The 24,848-nt window shown below is 33.3% G+C and overlaps 1 protein-coding gene across 1 annotated transcript in view; it reads left to right on the top strand.

Moving 5' to 3' along the window:
* RASA1 (RAS p21 protein activator 1) overlaps positions 1–24,848 on the top strand; it is a 50,697-nt gene that overhangs the window by 11,099 nt on the left and 14,750 nt on the right. The window contains exons 2-16 of the mRNA XM_058168498.1: positions 524–676; positions 2,784–2,919; positions 4,297–4,367; positions 5,211–5,328; positions 7,108–7,139; positions 8,755–8,807; positions 9,700–9,850; positions 15,447–15,525; positions 17,410–17,530; positions 18,727–18,883; positions 20,424–20,511; positions 21,081–21,158; positions 22,638–22,795; positions 23,042–23,118; positions 23,587–23,759. Of these exons, the coding sequence (XP_058024481.1) occupies positions 524–676; positions 2,784–2,919; positions 4,297–4,367; positions 5,211–5,328; positions 7,108–7,139; positions 8,755–8,807; positions 9,700–9,850; positions 15,447–15,525; positions 17,410–17,530; positions 18,727–18,883; positions 20,424–20,511; positions 21,081–21,158; positions 22,638–22,795; positions 23,042–23,118; positions 23,587–23,759 (1,645 nt within the window). The remainder of the gene's footprint in view (positions 1–523; positions 677–2,783; positions 2,920–4,296; positions 4,368–5,210; positions 5,329–7,107; positions 7,140–8,754; positions 8,808–9,699; positions 9,851–15,446; positions 15,526–17,409; positions 17,531–18,726; positions 18,884–20,423; positions 20,512–21,080; positions 21,159–22,637; positions 22,796–23,041; positions 23,119–23,586; positions 23,760–24,848) is intronic.

Genomic DNA, 24,848 nt, shown 5'->3' with positions numbered 1-24,848 from the left:
CCTTTGGCCTTTTGTAAGGCTTTGAAAACTTGGCTTTCTATTCAAGCGAGAGACTTTGAGTTAGAGCCCATGTCTCGGTTATATGTATGATAGGTTAGATGCCTGGCTGCTATATGTCTTTACTTTTGTTTCCCATAATAAGTATTTTATTATATTTTAAGCTGCCTAGAGCCACTTAAGAGTGAGATGGGAGACTATTAAAAATAAATTTACAAATTTATTTTTTATTTATTTTTAAATACATAAGTAAGTAAATAAATAAATTCTTTTGTGGGCATAAGTACCACTGAAGTTTTAATGCCTACTTTAAAATAAAATGCATTTAATTTAAAAAATGAAACAACTACATAATTCTTACTGTCAGATTTTTGTTGTCAGTATTAAATTAGGAATACACTTGTCATTCTCTTGCACCAGCCTGAAAGGGGAAAAAAGCCTGTAGGAGATTTTATCCAGGATTTTCAGGTCCAGATGCTCTACTTAATAGATTGAATATATCATGCCATTATGCTTTGGTTTTCAGATGGTATCATGGAAAACTTGACAGAACAATTGCAGAAGAACGTCTTCGACAGGCAGGAAAACCTGGAAGTTACCTTATTCGAGAGAGTGATCGAAGGCCTGGATCATTTGTGCTTTCATTTCTGAGCAAAACCAATGTTGTTAATCACTTTAGGTGAGTGAATGTTTGTTTTTGAAATTGATGTGTTCCTATAAACCTATAAAATATGAGAACCAGGTCTTTTAAGGCAGTGGTTCACATCCTTTCCCGTTTAACGAACCAGTGGATGGTGGGGGAGAGGGGATGTTTCTGTGTGAGTGGTACAGTACAGCTTGCGCACACTTGCCACTCACGCCAGTGGAGCAGCATATGTGCTCGCCCACCGCTTGTGCGGCCTGGAGATTGGAGCCCCCTGTTTTTAAGGGTAATGACTATGGTTCACATATTCTTTCACAAGTTTCAAAACATTTGTGAAAAATCTCTTTGGCTGAAGGAAGGTTACATATGCAGGTTACATATTCAGTTAATATTGAGTTTTGGCAGATTTGTGATCAATATCTTTGCATGTATTAGAATGTGCCCTGCTTGTAATTCAAGCAAGCTGCAAATACCCAGTTTTTCCCCAAAATAAGACATCTACTGATAATAAGCCCAATCATATGGGCATATGTAATAAGGCCAAGGGCTTATTTCATGGTTCAGAAAAATATAAGACAGGGTCTTATTTTTGGGGAAATACGGTATTAATCAGTTATACATTACATTTAATAGGGAATTGGCCACTTCCACTCTGTCTCTTACGCTTATTTTTAACTCCTGTCCCCATTTTTTTATTCACTCCATCATCGTTCTTCTATTGACTACTGGATGTAGAACAGTGAGGGCTAACCTTTTCCGAACCGAGTGCCCAAAGCGCACATGCGCATGTGCGAATGCATGCTCATGTTCTGAACCCCCCAAATGCAATGCACGTGAGGGCCCCACATATGCGCCCCATGCCTGCACCCCCTGCATGTGCCCTGCCCCCCCACATGTGTGCACGGCTCCCCCACATGTGCCTCGCTCTGAACACTAGCTGGGGGGCGGGAGGCGCACACTCATGTTCGGCTGAGCTGAACTGGGGCAACATCTTGTGAGAGAGAGCACTGCGTGCCATAGGTTCGCCATCACAGGTCTAGAAGATGAAGTTGTGTGCATTAAAACATTTTTATTTGTAAAATATTGTGGTAAGATGAGCTTTCTTTGACTAGTAACCATTCCATGAACTTGTAAATATTCTGAAGCATACATCAAACACATATTTACTAGCATATGTATGCTTGGTATAATTTCTAATTTCAAATCAAGGCGATTAATTTGTAAATGTTGGAAAGAATCAAGAAGGGTTGCTTCTCTTGCTTGAAGAATGGCAGCTGCTGAGAGTGTAGCCACATGTTTTACAGCTGTCATTTTTTAAAAATGCGGCTTTGTTTAATGTAGGACCATGTTCTAGACACAATTCTCAAAAGAGATCTGTCTTTCCATGATTTTGAAAATAAATTGACTAGAATGTTATTTCTCTGTGTCATATAATAATGTGGATATATGAATAATTTTGTATTTGTTTATTTTGTCATGTTTATGTAGTGTACATTGGAGGTGGTGACCCTTTGAGAGCTATATACAATGAAATTTCATTTTAATGTATACCGATTAGTGTACATTCAAAGTGACAATAAAGTTATTTTAAGTCTAAATCTAAATTATCTTTGATTTGCTGAAAGGAAGTAATATAAATATTACTTAGTAATTGTTATATTAATTTTAATTTATGTTTTTTATCCTTTTATATCCTTAAAAAACTAAGTTGCCAGTTGAGTTGAAATGTAGAATATTAATCAAATTCTTGATTACCATTTGGAACTGGGAACTGTCATTAAGCAAGCTGCTTGTAAGGTATGATATCACATGATCACACCAACTTATGACAGCAATTCCATAAGTCCCAGTTGCCGTAGTTAGGTGAATGCCATGTGATCACAGCGTCTTGTGGTCATGTGATCATCTTTTGCAAATATCTGCCTTCTTCCTCATTGATTTTGTTTGTTGGAAGTTGGCAGTACTGCAGGGATGCAGAGAGAGACACAGCTATGAGCATCTCCTCTTCAGCACCATCATAACTTCAAACAGTTGCTGAAAAAATATACCTTAAGTGAGGATTGCCTCTAGTTTTGCTATATGTGCAGTCATTCTTAATAGAAAAGGACATTCTACTAATATTGGTTATTATTTTCTCTGATAGGATTATTGCAATGTGTGGCGATTATTACATTGGTGGCCGACGGTTTTCTTCACTTTCTGATCTAATAGGGTATTACAGCCATGTGTCTTGTTTGCTTAAAGGGGAAAAATTATTGTTTCCTGTAGCACCTCCAGAGGTATGTATTTTTATATAAGAATGTGCATTTTTATATATTTGAAATTAACTGGAAGTGAACCAGTTTGGTATTGTGGTTAAAGTACCAGGTGGGAAATCTGGAGATGATGAGTTCTACTTAGACACAAAGGCAAGTGGATAACCTTATAAGCAGTCACTCTTTTAACATTAGGAAACAGCAATGTTAAATCATTTCCAAACATCTTATCAAGAAAACTACAGTTGCCAGGAGTCAATACTGATTCATGGGACCAAAAGAATAAATTGAAATAAGAAAATGAAAATCACTGTTTCAAGATTCACAGCTTTGTTGCACTTTTTTGGAGGATCTAAACGCCATACCTATATAAGCCTATATAGTATCTTAAAGAGGTTAACTAGATTGACACAGAATAATTACAAGTTTTGAAGGTCTCTAGAACTTTACATCAAAGTCAGTCCTAGAATAGAAGCTGTGATATAGACTGACTAAAGAACAATACAGTTTTCAGGATAAAAGAGACAATTTAATACGATACCAACAATACTTGCAATCTGCAATCAGGCAACTTGGTCTACCTTGGGAGCAAAAAAAATTTGGGTGGGTTGGACTTCTGTGGTTCTTTATTCCTTCTTTTAGTAACTAATGCCTGATGAAATGTTCTGGAGATTCCAAAAGCTTATATAGTCTTTTGTGTCAACTTGTTCAGGTATAATAAAGATGTCCCAAAGGTGCTTTTTCAAGAGGCAACTGGACTTTCTGGTTTTTCTTTGAAGATATTTTGCTTCTCATCCCAGAAGCTTCCAGAGCTGAAAAAACCTTCTTGGATGAGAAATGAAACATCTTCAAAGAAAAACAAGACAGTCCAGTTGCTTCTTGAAAAAGCACCTTTGGGACAACCATGAATTGGATGATTGAAAATCTCCATAGATATATAATGAAGATATAGACAGAAATATTGAACAAAAATCCATAAAGATAATAATATGACAATAATTAAATGTAATGCAATCTATTTTTATAAATTACAATTTGAATATAAATCTAGGATATATTTTCTGATAACTTATTTAAATTCTACAAAAAATTCAACCAAATATAACAAAAATGCCAGTATTTTATATTTATTTATAGTAATCTTAATTAAAACATGATTGTGTCCCAATTTATTAAATTGTGTTTATTTCTGATGCTACATCAAAATCTAGATAAAAATCTTGATCTTTTTATTGGTTTTGAAATTGGTTCTGGCCAATTGGAACTTTATGATTGAAGGAATGGGAGAGAAAAAAACTGACTATAAATTGTGGGTCTTAATATGCTGGAGATTTTGTCCAGATTCAGTATACCAATTCTGAAGTTTTTCTTCAAAACAGAAAATCTTTTTTTTTTTTACAGCCAGTAGAGGACCGCAGGAGAGTCCGAGCCATTCTGCCATATACTAAAGTGCCAGAAACAGATGAAATAAGGTATAATTTAGAATGATAAATAATGCATGTACATTTGGGTTTAATATTTGTTAGATTTTTTGTAATAATTAAAATGGCACTACACTCTCTTAATTTAAAATAATGGAAAACTTCTTTAAAATAATCACTTTAATAATTCTTCTATTTCAATGTAAAGCCTGTTTTATCATTAAATTAATAGTGAAGTCAGTCAAATTTATGGGAATGATGCATATAGTTAATATGGTGTAAGTTTAGATTTAAGGAATGCACAACAATACTCCAGGTTTCTATTTAAAGTAACTTTATTAAAGCACCATCCAATTCTATATGTAGTACCCAAGCGTTAGTCACACTGAATTCAAGCAGATATACTTCGTGATAAATAATTGTGGAATCATATGTTACCAATTTTAACAATTTTGAAAGTAGGATGTGATTTTAAAAAAATTAAAGGATTTCAGGAGGTTTCTGGAGAGCTCAGTAACATTCTGTCTTGCTCCATATCTGCTGTTCTGGAAGCAATAACGGTTAAAAATAGCAATAGCATTTAGGGTTATATACTGCTCCAATGTGTTTCTCCACCAATATTTCAGAATATGAGTCCTTCAAATAAATAAATAAATAAATTTAATATAACATAAAACACATTTAAAATAAAATTATAAGTGATCATCAGATTTACTATGTTACAATTACGTTACAAAAGATCATCAAGTAGCCTATGGTTCAGGGGGGAATTATAAGAAATTCATTTAATTTGCAAAGACAGATTAGAAATTAGCTCAAGTTGATAAAAGTGTAACTTTGCTTGCTTGAGTGTTGATTTAAATAATTAATAAAATTTACCTTAACTACCTGTAGTTTCCTTAAAGGAGACATGTTCATTGTCCACAATGAATTAGAAGATGGATGGATGTGGGTTACAAACTTACGTACAGATGAACAAGGCCTTATTGTAGAAGACTTAGTAGAGGAAGTGGTAAGTAATATTATTCAACTGTTGTTTTCTTATTCTCTTGTGAACTTTATTCCTTTGAAGATATTGTAGATTGTTGATTCTCTAATTGTTACTTTTCTGTTATGACAAAGGGTGTCATCTACATACCAGATCCAAATTTTTAGTTGCATGTATGGGAAAGCTATTGTTTCTACACATTGCATTACAGTCTCTGCTATGAGTCCTGAGAGTGGTGTTCCTGGGAACTTGACAGTCAGACAAATCAGCCATCAACTGGCACATAGAGATAAACCACATTTACACAGCATTCAAAAGAGGCAATAAAAAAGCTAAAAAGGAAACAAAAAGATCAGACCATCTCTTGCCAGAAATCAGTACCCAGATAAGCAGGTAACACCAGGAGCAGCATCAAACAAACAATCGAGCAGTGAACAAATCAACTAGTAAACAACAGCCTAATTAAGGAAGTACCAAGGAGAAAACACCACCCCCCATACACACACACACTGATAGAGCAAGCTGTATATAAACAGAGAGCAAACTCCAAGCCTTCTAAAATGAAGATATTAGTAGCCAGGTAATGAAACATCTGCATGAAAACATCCAGCTCATCATGAATATGAGGTTTTATATTCTGTAAGCCACTTGAGTCACCAGGTGAAAATAGATGGCAATATAAATTCCCTAAATAAATAAATGAAAGACTCCCCAGTGTCCTTCCACATATATGAACCACATATATTTCCTTCTATTAATATTATAGGTATATTAATTAATTTTTAACCTGTCCTTCATTTGGATGGGAAATAGAAAAAAAATTAGGCACAGGGACTGTGTTTATTTAATTATATGACTATCCAATTTGCAGAAATGATACTTCAAGTGGTATACAGTAATAAAAACAAATCACTAATAACAAATAAAAACCACAGTTGAGGCTGCATCAACTTGTATTTTACCTCTTAGGTATAGGTCTCCTAACACCTTGGCCCTAAGAAAATAGCAAGATCTTCAAAGGTTAATAGAGTCAGAGACATCTTGGTGGGTAGTTCCACAGGGCAGGTGCTGCAACCTAAAAACATGTCTCCTAAACCTTGACAGATGTTATTTCAAGAAAGGGTGCGTGCATACTTTCCTAGAGTATATGTGACAGGCAGAGACTACTGAGGAAGGGTGGTCCTGCAGATAGTACAATTCTGTGTTATGATGGACTTTGTAAGTGATAGCCAGCACCTTGAATTATACCTAGGAGCCAAAGCACCTGTAAAATTGAAATTTTACTTGCATGTACCAAGATGCTACCATGACTACTGAACCAGTTGAGTTTTTCAATGGTCTTCAAGGACAGCCCTATGTAGAGCACATTACAATAGCCCAACTGAGATGTGGCTTAAAAATGATTGTATCCAGATCTCCTGGTCCAGGAATGGCTGCAGTTAACACACCAGGTACTTGTATAGAGAATCTCTTGACCACATCTGCTACCTGCTTGTTGAGGGATCTTATCAATCTCTTTTACTAAGGTTTTCAACCCGGGAAATATTTTAAAATATTTAGATATTTTTAAGCATCATAGACTAATTCCTTTATAAACTTTATTTGCAGAAAGCTTTGTTGTCTAATGTACTATGTAATCCTGAATAAGCATGGACAGACTCTCTGTTCTGACTCAGAACAATCTAATGTTTAAATTTTCCAAATTAGACTAATTACATTTTTTTCTAAAGATAAAAGAATTCTTTAACATGCTTAATGCTACAATCATTTTGGGTTCATGCTTTTGTATCATATTTTTCTAAGGGAAGAGAGGAAGATCCACATGAAGGCAAAATGTAAGTGTAGAATTTTTATATATAAGTTTCTAGGTATATGTTCTTCCAGCATGCTAATTCTTGCTTTTTTATATGGGCATCATCTCATAAAACCAAGATTGTATGCCTAGATACATACAGGTAGTCCTCAACTTACAACTCCAATTTTGAATCTAAAATTTCCATCGTTAAACGAAACAGTTAAGTTGTTAAATGAGTTTAGCTGCATTTTATGACCTTCCTTGCCGCAATTGTTAAGTGAATCACTGCAGTTGTTAATCTGGCTTCCCCATTGACTTTGTTCATCAGGTCACAAAAGGGGGTCACATGACCTAGGATACTGCAACCATCATAAATATGAATCAGTTACCAAGCACCTAAATTTTGATCACATGATCATGGGGATACTACAATGGTCGTTTAAATGTGAAAAACGGCCGTAAGTCACCTTTTTCACTGCTGTTGTAACTTTGAATGGTCACTAAATGAACTGTTGTAAGTTGAGGACTACCTGTATTGAGCCAAATTATTAACAAACAGCACAAATAAAGATACTGAGGCTGAACACTGAATTAGTGCTATTTTAATGTGCATAATGAGAAACATTTTAGGACTTCAAAAATATATATATATTCCAATTTTGACTCACAAGTCATATCTGGATTTCTGTGTTTGGTATTAGTCACAATTTTTTTTAGCACTAAGATGATTAATTAGTACAATAGAGAAGTTCTCAAACAACAAGTTGTAGTCCAAAAGGAATGAAATATATTCATCTGGATAAAAGAACAGCAATAGAAATAAAGCTTGCTTTGAAATGTTTTCTGAATGTATTTTAATTGAATTTCCAACTTACAAATAAAAATGAAAATCAATATTTTGAGATACAAGTAAAGAAGAACCCTCGCTGACTGGAAAACAATGCATAGGCCATTCAGCATGCATAATAAAAAGGGACCACTCCAACAATCCTATCCCAAGGTCAGGGAGAACAGCCAGGTTTTTAACAGCTTCCTAAACATCACAAGGAAGAGAGGCGCAAGAATCCATGTGCGGACATTGTTCCAAAGGGAAGAAGCTGCAACAGCAGCCCTACCTCCAAGATAATATCGTTCAATCAAGTGAATCCAGAGAACACTCATTTTGTTTGATTGTACTGAACAAGCAGAAACAATTGGAAATAGGCAGTCCCTGAAATAGCCAAGGCTGTATGCCATGAAGGGTTTTAAAGGTGATAAGCAGCACCTTGAATTTCACTCAGAAACTAAGTGGCAACCAGTGCAGTTTGCAGAACAGTGAGGTCCTGTGAGCATAGCAAGATGTTCCCAACATTCCCCACCACATTCTGGACCAGCTCTACCTTCCAGATGGTCCTTTCATGAAATAGATCAGGTTGCTGTTTTCTATTATATTTGATTTAGAAAAAAAGTAGCACTTTTAAAACTTACTTATCAGATATTAAATGACATTTAATCCAACTGATATAAAAAATTCCAAGTATTTTTAATGTTACATTTCCGGTTTTTGTAAATGCATTTTAACTGTCATTTGTAAGATGTATGTTTCCTAATGCAAACCAAAGAGCTTGCTACTAATATTTCCTAGTATATTTATTGTTGTTGTTGTATTCTTTAAGATGGTTCCATGGAAAGATTTCAAAACAAGAGGCTTATAGTTTGCTGATGACAGGTACTTATGAATTTTAATTAATAGAATATCTGTTAATATGAAATATATGCTAGAATTATATGCCACTATCTCCAAATGTTGGAGCATGGAAGTCAGAATGTAGCATCTTTCTGTAGCACCTCATAGCAGTTAAGTCCTTTCCTGAGATCTCTAGAAACTGGAAAAGACAATAGCACAATCTCAGACTATGACAAAGGTTCAGACTTATGTAGTATTTGCATTCCTCATGAACTTTTTTTTAAATTTGAATCTAAGTATTACTCAGTCCTAAATACATGCATGTCTACTCTGCTAAATGTTGTGGTTGAACTAAGGCTTCTTTTTAAAAAGACGGAAAAGGTCCATTTTTTACTATATAAAACATAATTGTATGACATCGTGTAACATTTTTGATAGATTTAGGATTGTTGAATGTCACACATGTGCTTAGGCCAGGATTTTTCTGCTTTTTAGGGGGTTTGGTGTGATTTTAAAAAAAAAATTAAAACTATTTTAGAACTTGCAGTATATAATCCATATGTTTCAAACTGGCAGGGATAGTAGTATCTTATCTCATGTCTAAACTAAAATTTAAATACCATTGAGGTATTTGCCGAAATTGTCTACTATAAAAATATGGGGCATTTTTCATCGAACATTTTTAAATTTGGGATTACTTCAAGATGTAGAAGGCTTTATTTGCAAAGTAAGACATGTAAATGTTTGACCTTTTTTTAGAAATTCCTGACTACTTTATTACTGCTTAATTAACAAGAATATCCTAAGAAAAAATGACAAGTCTTTTTGCAACTGATTAAATTTTTTTCTGCTGCATGCTAAGTTCCAGACCAATAAAATAAAACAGCTAGATTTATCAACAACGACCTGTAACTTTTTTCTTATTTATAATTAGTGGGTCAAGTATCAAGTTTTCTTGTGAGGCCTTCTGATAATACACCTGGAGATTACTCACTCTACTTTCGAACCAGTGAAAACATACAGCGTTTTAAAATATGTCCAACACCAAACAATCAGTTTATGATGGGGGGCAGATACTATAACAGGTATGTTGCAAACATATTTTACAATTTGTGTTATGTATACTGTTAATTGTCATTAATGGTATATACTGAATTCTATCAGATTTTTTTGGTTTTGTGGGGTTTGATTTTTTTTTGGTGCAGGGAGGGAGAATATTATAAGTAACAATTATTTTTGATTTGAAAGATGCAAAATTAAAAAATGTATATAATACATTAAATAAAAATTGTATACATTTTTTCAAATGAGTAAGAACATGTGTCCATTGTCAGATCTTAACAAATAAAGGTTTGGCCATTGGAACATAAAAATGGATTCTGCTATATTTCTTTTAAAAGTATCATTGCTTCATCACTAGTCATTGCACTTAATTTTCACTTGAGAGAAAATGTAGGACATAAAACTGCACTTGAGTGTAGAAACTGAGTATATTTCATTCTATTTTTCAAGTTCTTAAAAATATGTTAATCTAGACTGTGTTTGAATAACTTTTAGTAGTGCTAAGTTTAGTTCTCATTTCCAAAGAAGATTTGCCCCAACCTAGATTATGGAACTTGGATATGCCAAACATGAACCAGGGAATTGATGTCCATCCCAACCGAGAATTTCTCTCGCTTCCAGCTTGTCTTCTGAGTGGTTAGAAATCCTGCAGCTGGTGTGACTGAGAAAGTATCAAGTTCTCCTAGCTGAGAAGGTCATTGGACTGTCATAGAACTTCAAATGGAAGATGTTATGAGGCTATACAATTGGATCATTTTGCATATCCCACATACAAGCTTCTTGAATATCTTCTTCACTAAATCTGTCTGGCATTCAGACATCCTCATTGAAAACGAGCTAGCAGCAGAGTCAGCCCCTTTGAAGGTAAACTATCTTTTGCCCATTGTCTAGTTGTCTAGTTCTTAAGGGTATGGCAGTAGAAGCCTCCCATTTGAAAACTTTGATGTGTATGAAACAGGAGTCCACAGTCCTGAATTAAGCAATAAAAATCCCATTTCCACAGGATCTGATTTGTGTAACTTGACAATGAGGAAAAACTAGAAAGTCTTTTCTTTTTAGAAAACATTCTCATCCGAAGCCATCTTGAATTAAACTGCATATTTCAGTTTTTACAAGCTATTCTCAGTGATTGTTACGAGTACAATAATTCAACCTTAAGTCTGTGTTTGTACTTCATTGTTTAGATACTGAAATTGTGATGTGATTTTACACTGTGTGAGTGGAATTACTTACTTACACTTATCTAAAGCATCCTGCTAGATCTCACAAACTATTTACTACTACAGCAGCTCTCTTTTTGCTTTTTCCGCTCTGATCCTGACAAAGCTACAAAGTAAAGGGAAAAAGCCCACATAAGTTTTTTACATAGGTTTTCTGAATCTAACCTATTATTTTACCATCAACTTCTCCAAAAGACAATGTTGTGCTAATTAGCTGAGGTTTTTGGTGTGTGGTGTACTGAGTATATAATTAATTAATTACCATGTATATATAATTAATTAAAAGTGATACCTTTAAACTGTTCATAGTAGGATTTCATTCATATAACATTTTTTAAATTTCTTTTGTCACAAGATATAGTTTCATTATTGGATAGCTTCTAGATATGCACATGTGGGTGAGAAAGAGAAAGACATATTATCATGAAATTTTCAAAATGAAAATGCTTTTTGCAGAAAAGCAAAGTAGTTGATATATCTGAGAGTTCTAGCTGCAAAGGATACTATTGAAGTAGTGTTTAACACTTCCAGATCCAGCTCTCAAATTATCAAAGCAGTAGATATTGGAGGTTCAGTAGGAACAATTTAAAGGCCTCCCCACACAATTGAGCATGCAAAGATGTAAGCTTCATTGACAGTCTGATAAATTTTTGAGCATAAAATCTAAACTGAATATAATAATAAATAATAACAATAATACATATTTGATAGGAAAATGTTTTATTAAAACTATAACTAAAATTGCTGACAAGGATCTAAACAGATGGGAGCTGTTTTACCATTTACCATACTAGGTTTTATGTACATAGCATATTTATATTTAGAGGGTTTTTTTGTGCTGATGTCATTGCATGTTTACATTATAATTGAGAATGCTAAAAGGCGGGGAAATGCTATGTTGATGTTATCTGTACGCAGTGATTTTATTCAAATATGTTTCAGAAAGCATGATGTACAGAGATGTAAATGATATGATCTGCAAGAGTTCCATAACTGTTCAAATATTAGCCTTCAAATGCAGTTTTATTCTGCCACTTATATTTTTTTCTGGAGTATATGGTATGAGAATTTAGTAGATCCATTGATAGTGGCACACTTTTAAGTATGTCTTATGTAACTCTTCAATATATCTTTTTTCAGTAGCAAATCAACTGCTTCCAAATTTTTGTTTAAAATATTTATGGTTAATAGGAGACAAACTTAACTCAAAACAGTCATAACCTAAAATATTCAGTATTTTACTAGATTTAACTTCCTTTTCAAATGTGTATTGCTTTAATTGCTAGGTTTTACATATAGGTTACTGTATATGAGTGTTACTGAATAAGTGCATACTATGCATTTCTATTAGCAAAAGGAAGGGATATCCAAACACAAACTGTTATACACAGAAAACGGGTTTTTTTCCTGACAGTTCAACCAGAATTAAAATATTTATGATGTAAAGCATGAACCAAAATGAATTTAGTGAGCCAGTGAAAGTAAGAGAAGTGTAGGAAAGAAACTGGTGTTGGTATCTTTAACAGCTCCAGATTCAGTGACTGACTTTTATCTTTTTCCTTTCTTTTATGAAATTCTATTTAGAAAATTTTAGCCAGCTGAATTTCTTTGCAGCTGCCTACTAAGACTCTATGGAAAATGATATGCAATAGGTGCTACGTTATACAGTAGGGAAGAGGGGCATAAGATAAGTTTTTACAGACTTATCTGTAAAAACTTATCTGCTCAAATATAGAGCAGTCTCTTCAGAAAATCATACTTCTCTCTTCCTGGCTGTAAAGACCTTGGGAGACAGAGAGGAGAGATGATATCTAGAAACAGTGGTGGATTGCCCCCAGTTTGGACCAGTTCTATAGAACCAGTAGTAAAACTGGCGGGAGGCTCTGCCCACTGACCCAAACGTCATCAAAACTCTATTGCATATGCGCAGAAGAGTGCGCAAGCAGAATGCGAACCGGTAGTAAAGGTAAGTAGAACCCATCCCTGCCTAGAAAGCTATAAAATATAAAGTTGTGGGCTATGTCAGATAAGAGACAGCATAGCCCATTATTTTATAGTGGGTGGGACAAGAGGCTCAGAAACCTAGTTTTTTGCCCTCTAAAGGAAATGGCAGGAGAGTCTACCTAGTAAAACTGACACCATCTTTCTTTGCTTGTAGATATAACAGAGGAAAAAAATTGATAAATATCATTTTTTTAAAGTGAAATGTATTGGTTTTATTGGGCAAAGTCTCTAAAAATATGGAAAGCGGGGGAATAGTATAAAGCTTGATAATATAACAAATACTTTAAGTTTATGAGCACTGCACTTCTGAAAACATAACATAAAGTATATAGTTTACTATTGGTTTTAAGCACATATAGTTAAATTCAAATTTTATTTTCTTCTGATGTCATTGCATGTTTATTATAATTGAAAATGCCAAAATGAAGAAAAGTGCTCTGTTGATATATTTTATACACAATGATTTATTCAGGTGCATTTTAGTGTGCAAGATGTACAGACTTGTAAATGATATGGAATGCAAGATTTTGTTTCTTTGTTTGAATATTGGCCTTCAAATGCAATTTTACTCTGTCTCCCTATTATAATACATTTCAAACTTTTCAGCGCAATATGATTAAATTTGAATATGATTTTTTTGTTTTCCCTTTTAAAGAAAAAACTCAGAGCAATTTATAAAAATAAGAATAGATTTGTAATAGATCAACAGTTTATAAAAGCCACACTTAAAATATTCCTCAACCTCATATTAAAATGAGCCATTTCAAAGCAATATAATAAAATAATAAAATGGAGAAAGAAATCGTTTTTATGTTTGCGTACCTATACTTTTAAAAATGATATGCCAGATAGAAAACTCGTATGAGACTGCTTTCCTGTTTTCAAAGGAGAACTGTAAGAGACATGCTACTGTTCCTTATCTCAATGTATGGAGAGGGTGCTATAGGTGAAGGCTGTCATATAACTTGGTTCCAAACCATTTGTTCACATTAGAATTTTGTGACTTAAAATTTTTTCTTACTGTTTGCACCTCTGTTTCATCTTAGAGAGTTTCAATATTATGTATAACATACTAAATACTGAATACATTAAAATATATACATTCATAATTTTTTCTACAAAAATTTAAAATGTGCTTTACTTTTCAATGTAAAAATACATATATGTAGAAAATGTATTATGTGCTATTAAAATAGCTCTAACAGGTTACACTTGCAGAATCTTACATTTCAGTGAGTCACAAAGTGAACAGAAGCTGATACAAGGGTACAATGTTAAATACAACATACAATCCTGCAAATTTGAACAAGTTCTCTGTTGCTCAAAATAAGAAGAAAAGAAACAAATATGGTAGATGGAGAAATTTGGACATCAAGTTAATTTAGTGCTACTTTCTTTTTACAGTAAAGTTATTGCTGAGTACACCACCACCCCGCCCACCTCATTAAGTCTACAAAGATTTTTAGAGGTAGTTTTATAGATGAACCCATATTCTAATCTTTATAATTTCTCAGGATATGATTGTTGTTCTGTAATATCCAAAGACACTTTGAAATGATAGAACAAAATTGAAATGTTCAGCCACAACTACATAAAGTACATTTGTAGGAAAAAATGGATGAAGCATTTAAATAAAACAAGAAATGGTAGTTATTCTTTGCAGCTGTGGGGCAGCTAGTGGCATATTAAATATTGTGCAGGTGAGAAAAAGAATGGATTCAACTAAATATCAACAGCTAATATGCCACAGTCAGTGATAAAGTTGAAAAAAAGTTGGGTATTTCAGAAAGAAAACCTGAAAAATACCTGCAAATTAATCATGAAGTACTTACAGTAAAGAGAAATAAAGGACTTAACAAAAAAGAAAAAGAAACTACAGGGTACTTGCCAGCAAAATAAAAATAAAGTCTGGCCTTCAGACTTGAATGGTAGTGAAAATATGTCAAGAGATCTAAAAAAATGCAAGAATATTTTTGAACTAAAAGAATTCAAGAAAAAGTAGAAAAACATTCCAAAAACAGGCACAAATAGCCTTAGCTAAATACAGGACATCTTTAAAAACTATTGTTTCTAGAGAGGCATTAGAAATTGCTAACTGGAAGAGTGTCCAAACTTTGCAACTGCAATGTTCAGTGTTTTCTTATTTTTGAATCAATAAACAACTGCACATAATAGTATAAATGCATTCAAATTTTCAGAAAGATATCTTGGTGTATTTAGCTTTGCCCTTTGTGTAGGTTGTGTCAACTTTGTTTCATTTGGGAATTCATTAAAATATACAATTTGAGTAGAAAAGCTTATACTTTTGCACCCATCTATATTTTATAGCCATTCTATTTAAATTTTATAAAATTCTAACTTTTAATTGACTCCTGTTTTGTTTTGTTTTTAACAGTATAGCAGATATCATAGATCACTATAGAAAAGAACAGATTGTTGAAGGCTATTATCTTAAAGATCCTGTTCCAATGCAGGTGAGTCATTACATGAATGTTTAATTGTAATTAAAAGTCTTAGTAATTGCAAAAATACAAAAAACTCATAAAGGCTTATTGTTTTTTCATCATTTGCTCTTGCAAATGTGTATTGACAGCCAGTTTAAAAGTGCTGTCCGAGAGTAGAGGGAGACTGTGAGTTTTAGTCCCACTTTAGGCATGAAAGTCAGCTGGGGACTTGGCCAATCACTCTCAGCCAATCCACCTCACAGGGCTGCTGTTGTAGGGGAAATAGGAGGAGTAAGGAGTATTATTTGTGTTCACTGTCTTGATTTAGTTTTAAAAGTAATAAAGGAAGGATAAAAACATCAAATAAATGAAATAAAAAATATTTGGTTTGTTCTTTCGGTAGAGAGAGTCGTAATTGAAATTACCGTATTTTTCGGAGTATAAGATACTCCGGAGTATAAGATGCACATTAGTTTTTGGGGAGGAAAACAAGAAAAAAAATTCTGCCTCTGCCTACCAGCATCCATTGGTATTCTTCTGGCTAGCATCCTTGCAGCCTGGTCAGCTTCAGCACATTATTGCAGCCTGATTTGGCATGAACAGCTGATTGGCAGTTGGATCGGCCTCCTGGAATACTGCCAATCAGCTGTTTCAGGCTGCGGGGATCACCAGAGCCCATCACCTCTTCCGTGTGTCGTGTTTTTGGCCTCTGTGCATCACGTTTTTGGTCTTCACATGCTCCATTTTAGACATATTCCAACTGCAGGGATCACCACAGCACATTGCCACCGATCACCGCTTCTGTGCGTTGCATTTTTGGCCTCTGTGCGTCATGTTTTCCACCTCCGCATGCCCCATTTTTGTCCTCCGTATGTCACATTTTTAGCTAGTTCCAGGAGGTGGGGATCGGTGGCAGTGGTGGCAGAGGACAAAAACGGGGCGTGTGGAGGCGGTGATAGGTGGTGATGTGCTGTGGCGAACTCTGCAGCCTGGAATGAGTCTAAAATGGGGCGTGCGGAGGCTGAAAATGTGACGCGCGGAGGTCGAAAATGGCCAAAGGGAAGAGTCTGGAGTTTGAGCGGGGCTTCGGCAACATTTGGTGTATAAGACACACCGCAATTTTCACTCACTTTTGGGAGGGAAGTATGTCTTATATTCCGAAACGTATGATAATGTTAGTAATGAAAAAATTTCTTTTTCATCCAAAAAGCTTATTCTATTTTGTACATCACTTAAATTCTTATCTTTTATAACTCTTGTTTTTATTTGATCATCCTTTTAAGTTGATCCTCTTTCTTATCATGCATTGGAATGTGACTCATAATTAAATCCTTAATACTTAAAAACAAAACATTAATCATCACACTCTTTATTACTGTTTTTACTGTTATACATGAACAAACATGAACAAATTCAAGCACAAGCAGATCCACTTGTTTTCAGTATTATGAAGTGACACCGAAGCAAAACTAAGTAAACCAACCAAAATAGGTAGACCAGGAAACATTGTGCCAAGGAATGGAATAGAAGCTTAGGAGAAGAGTAATGGAATAAGAATTCCTGAACTTCCAAACAGAAATATGAAACATGCATATTGTTGCTGTTCCTACTTGTAAAACTAAATAATGGAAGTAGAGTTAATATAATTTTAAAACCATTAGTTGAAGTTCAAAGATTTCTAAAATGTAAAGGAAAAGAAATCATCTGATTCTTATTATTTTATTGTATTGTTAATTTGCTCGAGTTGGGAAAATGGATTAAAAATGGATACAGGGAAAGGGGGAGGGAGGTAGCTGACAAAGTTATACCATGAATTTAATATACTATTCTTTAATTAGCATCTTGTGTGCTATAGTATGCATTGTAGAATTCTAGTGTTCCAGAATGAAAAATTAACGTATTTTTTCTTCTCAGCATCAAGGGCAAGTGCTTAACGATGTTGTAGATGGAAAAGAAATTTACAATACAATTCGGCGAAAAACTAAAGATGCATTCTATAAAAATATTGTTAAAAAAGGATATCTTCTTAAAAAAAGTAAGTACAAATCGTAGGGTTTTTTTGTTGTTAAGAATGGCTGTGATTATAGGACAATTCAGTTAAATTTTGCTTCACTTGTGGCAAGTATATCCAGTGTCAGTGATCAGAATCTTGTACATACTGCAGTTTAGGAAATCTTAAATCTGCTTGGTCCAATAGTTAATGCAACAAGCTAGAAAGCAGGAGACCTGCCTTATCTATGAAAGTCAGCTGGGTGACTTTGGATCAGTCATTCTCTTTCAGCCCAATCGACCTCACAGGATTGTTGCTGTGGGGAAAGCAGGAAGAAGAAGGGGTGTCGTATATGTTCACCACCTTTAATTATTTGTAAAAATAATAAAGGAGGGAAATAAATAAATAATTGTGTGGTAGAACCATAATGTAATCCTATCTGCTTATACTCAATTTGTATGATTTATTTATTTATTTATTTATTTATTTATTTATTTATTTATTTATTTATTTATTTTATTTTGTCAAATACATATTAAATAATATATATAAGTATAGGCATGAATTGAATACATAAAATGAATACAATTAAAGGGAACTTTAGGACAGGGACGGTAGGGCACGCTGGTGCTCTTATGCACGCCCCTTACAGACCTCTTAGGAATGGGGTGAGGTCAACAGTAGACAGTTTTAGATTAAAGTTTTGGGGATTTTGGGATGAGACCATAGAGTCTGGTAGTGCATTAATACAATTAATATTAATACAATATTAATATTAATACAATTGAGCACATCTAGAAATATATAGAGAGTATTTATATTTATATATATAAATACTTATATAGAATGTAACTGCGTATTACGGTCTTTTTTAGCTCATATTTATATATTAATATTCCTGCTAGAAGAAAATTCTACAATTGCCTTTTTCTTTTGCTTAGGATTTATAGAACTTGAAACTACTAATAAAAATTACAATATTTAAAAAAACTTCCAGAAAGGTATGAATTCATACATTCATACCCAGTCTATAGGGAATCTTCCCAGCAGTCAATCAAAATTTGAGTTTGGCTAAACATTTACCTTATGTACCATTCCATTGTTAAAGATCCATAAAAAAAAATTGGGCAGTAATTTGGACAAATAAGGCAAGATTGACAAAGATAATTTTAGAAGTCAGATGGTCAGAGACTTGATGATAGAAAAATCCACATACTTTACCCTACCTCTTTACCCTACAGGTAAAGGAAAGCGGTGGAAGAACTTATATTTTATTTTAGAAGGAAATGATGCTCAGCTTATTTATTTTGAAAGTGAAAAGCGAGCGACTAAACCCAAAGGATTGATAGATCTAAGTGTATGTTCTGTCTATGGTGTACATGATAGTCTGTTTGGCAGGTAAGATATTATTTTCAAATATTTTGGGGTTAATTTCATTATTAATGAAGCAAATGTAAAGACAGTGTTCTGACAATATCTGAATGGGTTTTTAAACTTGGAAAATTGCAGTAACATATATCCAATAGAAATTGGGTAGGTTTTTTTTACCTTTTTGTATTTTAATTCTTGTTAAATTTGTTCCATTCATCAATATTTGCCTTTCATTAACGTGTGTTTGTATGTGTGTGTATATCTGTGTGTTGTGTATTAACAATACAAGATTTATTGTACAAGTCAAATAAATCTAATGCATGTTACATTAATAATCCAAATTGCAATTAATATTGATAGAATATCTTTTTTCTCATCTCTGTTTTTAGTATTCTAGTTTATATAAATAATAGAATGTCAATAATTTTTAAAAATAATAAAGTGTACAAATCTTGAAAACAAAAAAGTGACTTATAAGTGGTTCTTGAACAATTTGCCTCATTTTTCTTTTTTAATTTTGTATTGTTATAAATCTTGATACATTATATTTTCTGTTGCTCAAGAGCTATTGTTAGTCATCTTTTTGTTTTCAAAACTTGTACAATGTATTGATTTTTAAATTTTACAAGGAACAAAAGATGAGTATTTCTGGAAGTAAAATGACTTATTTTTTATTTTTGTTAGTGCTTTTTTAGTGAGAGAAGGGCTAGGTCAGTGTAAGAACATTCAAACTAACAGTTTTATGGCCTATGGATTTTCCATTTCTATTTCTGACAATAGGACTTGAATAATTCAACTAAGGATTTTGACTTACCTTTAAGAAGATGGTGATATTATAACGTGTATGACAGGAAGCAGACTTTCTAGGAATTACTGGAAAAGGGGCCAATACCCCCAAAAATCTATAACAGAACTTAAACCAAAAACAAGTACTGTGTATGAATGAAAGGTGTTATTCTTAGGACTTGGAAAGTTAAGAAAAATAACTTGCATTAAAGTGTTGGATTAAATTCCTAGTGTACATTATTCGTAAAATTCAGTTGAAATATTAGATTATTTTAAAATTATGTTTGTTTCTATCATTCAAAATTGTTTTTAAAGTTTCTTAGTTCCTGAACATAAATATAACAACATCAAGCCCAATACTAGGTACATTTTGATTACCCAAAAACAAATTTGTATGTAATGACATTTTAGATTGGAGAAGACTATTAGCAAATTAAAACTGACTATTTAGAATTCAGACTTATATTCATGCAGTTTTTGCAATCAATATTAACTCATTTATTTTTAATGATTAGATTTCTTTTCTGCCCATCTCATCTTGAGGTAATTTATCCTTAAATGATGCTATTAATGTGCATCATTTTGCACATTAATATTAAAAAGAGATGCATATTATCAATTAAAAATATAGGCATATTTGGAAAATAAAGAGGGATTTTAATGCACTGCAATAGGAGAGTAATAATAGTAAACATATCTGCATGTCCCAGGATTGACACCTGTATTCTGTTAAAAGAATTCTATTTTTATTTGTTTGTTTGTTTGTTTTTCCTTTAAATAGGCCAAACTGTTTTCAGATAGTAGTTCAGCACTTTAGTGAAGAGCATTACATCTTTTACTTTGCAGGAGAAACTCCAGAACAAGCACAGGTAAATATTTTTTAAAAAACCTACTGAAATAATATGATTAAGATAGTAGTATATGACATGTTTTTAATGTATTGTGATAAAAATTAGATTGGATTGTAATAATGTGCTTACTATAGTGGTTTGTATTTATAATATTCGAGATCAAAAGTTTTTGGTTATGCAAAAAGGACATTTTCCTTGTAAGTAGATTGACATACAGCTTAGTGTAGCAGTTTATTAAAAGGTAGAGGGTAAAGAGTTGTCATTATTTAAGAAATCTGTTTAGAAGTGAACAAGAGCAAATACTTACAGAAATAGTGTCTTCAGCAAAAAGTGTCTTCAGTTGCTTTTATTCTTTACCTTCCTGTAATTAAATGGTTAATTGATTATGATCCTACTACTTTTCTGCATTAGGAGGAATAAGAAAGAGAACTGCTATAACAAATTAAACTTAACTAAAATACCTAGAGATTAGTTAAAGGGTTAAACATAAGTGCTATTTTGTCTGTAATCCTGCACCCAGCTATGGACCTATAAAAGTTTGCACTGTATAGATGGGAACTGCTGATCTGAGATATTCTTGCTTGCAGGACTGGATGAAAGTTTTGCAAACTTTTTGCAATTTACGAAAAACTAGTTCAGGAACATCTAATAAGCGCTTGCGTCAGGTAATGTGTTCTCACTGATACTGAAATGTTTTTGATTGAACTAATTATTACTTGTATAAAGTAAAAAATTTATAACTTTTTTTAGAAAAATCATAGTGTCTCCTTTACCATGTACTTTAAACAAATTAAAGATTGAAATAAACATGAAATAAATGGAGTTAATAATTTTAATAACATACAAGTACTGCTTTGTTTTTAATAATTTTTAACTTCAATTTTAATAATGAAGTCAAAGCTAATAGGAAAGTCATGAACTAACCTACTAACCAAATTATAAGAAAAAGCAGTTATATAATCAATTATGATGTTAATTGGCATTTTTCTTATAGATTGCTCTATAATCATGATGGAGCAAACATACAGGATATCATTTACTGTATTTTATGTCTAATTATATTGGGATTCTCATTGTGTGGATGTCATCCTATATATGTTACAGGATTTATATATTGAGAATGTAATCTGAGAACTAAGTATATTCTCCTCTGAAAACTAATTTAGCATAAGTTTAGTTTAGCATAAATGAGACATTTTTACAGAGAAGCCAACTCCAAAAATGTATATTATTGTAATAATTGTATATCGTTTATTGGGTTGCTTTTTCTTCAAAAAATTCTTGAAAATTAAAAATAGTAAATAGCAAATTGTATTGATTACATATTAATATTTGGTAGAACAATTAAGATTTAGATGTTACAGTACCCTTCCTTCCAATTTTATACGTGACAAAATTAGTCATTATAAATTATTTTAATCATAAAAATAGTGTTTTTATGATTAAATATTAACTTTCTTATAGGATTACTGTACGTTCTTTCAAAAGGCTGTATGTGTCTGCACAGAGCAAACTCTTATGAATTACAGAGAGGTTTAAATAGAGGTTGGTGCTTATGCCTTCCACATTCTATGACATTTCTGTAAACCCCAGGAAGTGGCCTGGTGATCCTCCTCTTCAACTTTCTATTAGGTCCTACATTAGTAGCAGTGTAGGATATTTTGTGAAGATTATTGCATTCCATGGAGTTTATTTATTTTGCAATAGGTGCTTTCCCCCACCTTATCTCTTTCAATAATTAAACATGTGTTGCTTTTATTGTTGCTCTGGGTTCCGTTTGTCTTTATCCATGGTCCTTCTGGAGCAGTAATATCATTAAACAGTTTCTCTGAATTTGCTCTATGCAGGCAAAACCACAGTTAAAAAACAGCACTCAATAATTTTCCATTGCATTCTTATTTTAGTAGTGTGTAAATTCTATCCAGACATTTTTCCACTTTCTTTACCAACATTAGATAGATATGAAAGAATATACAATAGCATTCAAGTTAAATCTATTTATGCTTGAGTTCTTAATGTGGTATTACTAGGTATATAATTACTTAATATATCAGTAGATGTAAGTATTTATAGTTTATGTACAATTTTTTATACTTCGTAATTTGTGTAAAATAAATTTTAAAATTCTGTTGTCATTTTTCTAGGTCAGCAGTCTTATATTGCATGTTGAAGAAGCCCATACACTTCCAGCAAAACATTTTACTAATCCTTACTGTAATATATCCCTGAACTGTGTTCAGGTAGCAAAAACCCATGTACGAGAAGGTCAGAACCCTGTGTGGTCAGAGGAGTTTGTGTTTGAGTAAGTTCTATGCAAATTCTATTACATGGGGCAGGGATGTTTGCCAACAAACTGAATAGATTGGGAGGGGGAACTACCATACTTGAAAATGGAATTGGAAATCAGACAGTTTTATAGTATGCAGCTTTCTTTCGTTTGTTTACCAATATGACTGTAATGAAAACTCCAACAACTTTCTGGCATTTTGATGTTCAGTGTGAAGGTTAAAATACAAATATGAATCTGATTTTTCTTCTTTTTCCCCAGTGATCTTTCTTCTGATATCAACAGGTTTGAAATAAGCCTTAGTAATAAAACAAAGAAGAGTAAAGATCCAGATATATGTAAGTTCGATTTTTAAAAAAAAATATCATTTCAAAACTATTGCATTTATCAAAAAGGAAAATGGCTCTTTTCCCCAGTTAAATAAAAAAAGTTTTCATATAACTTAGAGCTGCTTTGTCTCCTTCCTCCTCCTTCCTTCTCCTTCATTCTTAGCACATAATTTATTGTAAATTTCATTGCTGTTGAATCTTCATTTTTGGTAGTCATTTCAGCTGTAATTTCAGTTCATAGAAATACTTTGAAAACAAGAGAGGATAGTGGCCATTATGCATTCTCATTTCAAATGGTATCCTATCTGATTTTCACTTAGGAAATTCTTCAGCAATCCTGAACTGAGGGCTAGGTTGCTGCTAATGCCTCTAAAACTTCTAGCCCAGATAAGGTTGGCCAGGAACAGCAACTTTTGAAATGTCAGTTATAACAGAATTGCAAAACGCTAACTATAATCTGTAATGTTGTATTTCAAGTATTTATGCGATGCCAGTTGAACCGACTGCAGAAAGGACAAGCAACAGATGAATGGTTTCAGCTCAGTTCACATGTACCCCTGAAAGGTATTGAACCAGGCTCTTTGCGTGTCCGAGCACGATATTCTATGGAGAAAATAATGCCTGAAGAAGAATACAGTGAATTTAAAGAGGTATTGACATAGTGTAATTTCAGTAGCATTTTGAAAAACATTTGAAAGAGTTTCTTACTGGTCTTTCAAGGTGTTTATATTTTTGTGTAGCTCTCAATTTGAACAGAAGATGCTTAGATTTATTTAAGCCGTACACTGAAATACTTCATAAAACAATGTCAGTGTTACAAGACTTAAAAGATAGAATAATATTGCTCTTCCAAACTGTATTATTGAACAAGCTGTCTGTGATAGCTAACAGAATACACAAAATCCTCAAACACTAGAACTTTATTATTTGAAGGAGCATAGCTCATGAACTACATAAATATATATGATGGAGGAACATAAAAAAAAACAAAAATTGGAAAGGATTTACTAAAGTTGCTTTTTCAAAGGCAGCTGGACTTTGTCTTTTCTTGAAAACATTTAGCTTCTCATCCAAGAGGCTTCTTCAGCCCTGACTGGTGAGGAATGGAAGGATTTATATTCTTTGCAATCATCTGGTCATTAGCTCTTTGAGAGTTGTTGAGGCCACTTGGGGATTTATCTGAACCTTTAAGGTCACCTAACTCAGTATGCAAATGATGTGGAACTTTTTGGGGATTGCTAAAAGGAGAGGAGATAGGTGGTGTCCTTTAACTGACCTTTTAAGGAAAAAAACAAAAGTCCAGTTGCCTTTGAAAAAGCACCTTTGGGACAACCATGACCTGGATGGCTGAGAATCTCCATAGATGACAGGACTTATAAGACAAAGTTTGAAACTTCATGAGAAACATAATAAGTCTAATCATTTCACCCCTAGCCTTTTGTTTAAATTCCTTTCAAACTGGAGTTTACTATAGTAAGAATTACTGTATTTTTTTGGAGTGTAAGACACATTTTTTTCTCCCCTAAAAGAGGGTGAAAATTTGGGTGTATCTTATACAATGAATATAGCCCCAGCCACCCATCGGCCGCCACCCTTTGGCCTCTGCCTCCCAGCAATTTACCTCCTTGCAGCAAACAGCAAACAGCCGCTTCAGCACAGCCTGATTAGCACAAGCAGCTGATTGTCGATTGGATCGGCCACCCAACCCTCAGCTGTTTCAGGCTGCAGGGATTGCCATT

The sequence above is a fragment of the Ahaetulla prasina genome, chromosome 2, assembly GCF_028640845.1.
Source record: "Ahaetulla prasina isolate Xishuangbanna chromosome 2, ASM2864084v1, whole genome shotgun sequence".
NCBI classification, from domain to species: Eukaryota; Metazoa; Chordata; class Lepidosauria; order Squamata; family Colubridae; genus Ahaetulla; species Ahaetulla prasina.
The sequence above is the reverse complement of the archived record's forward strand: the minus strand, read 5'-3'. Positions and strand labels throughout refer to the sequence as shown.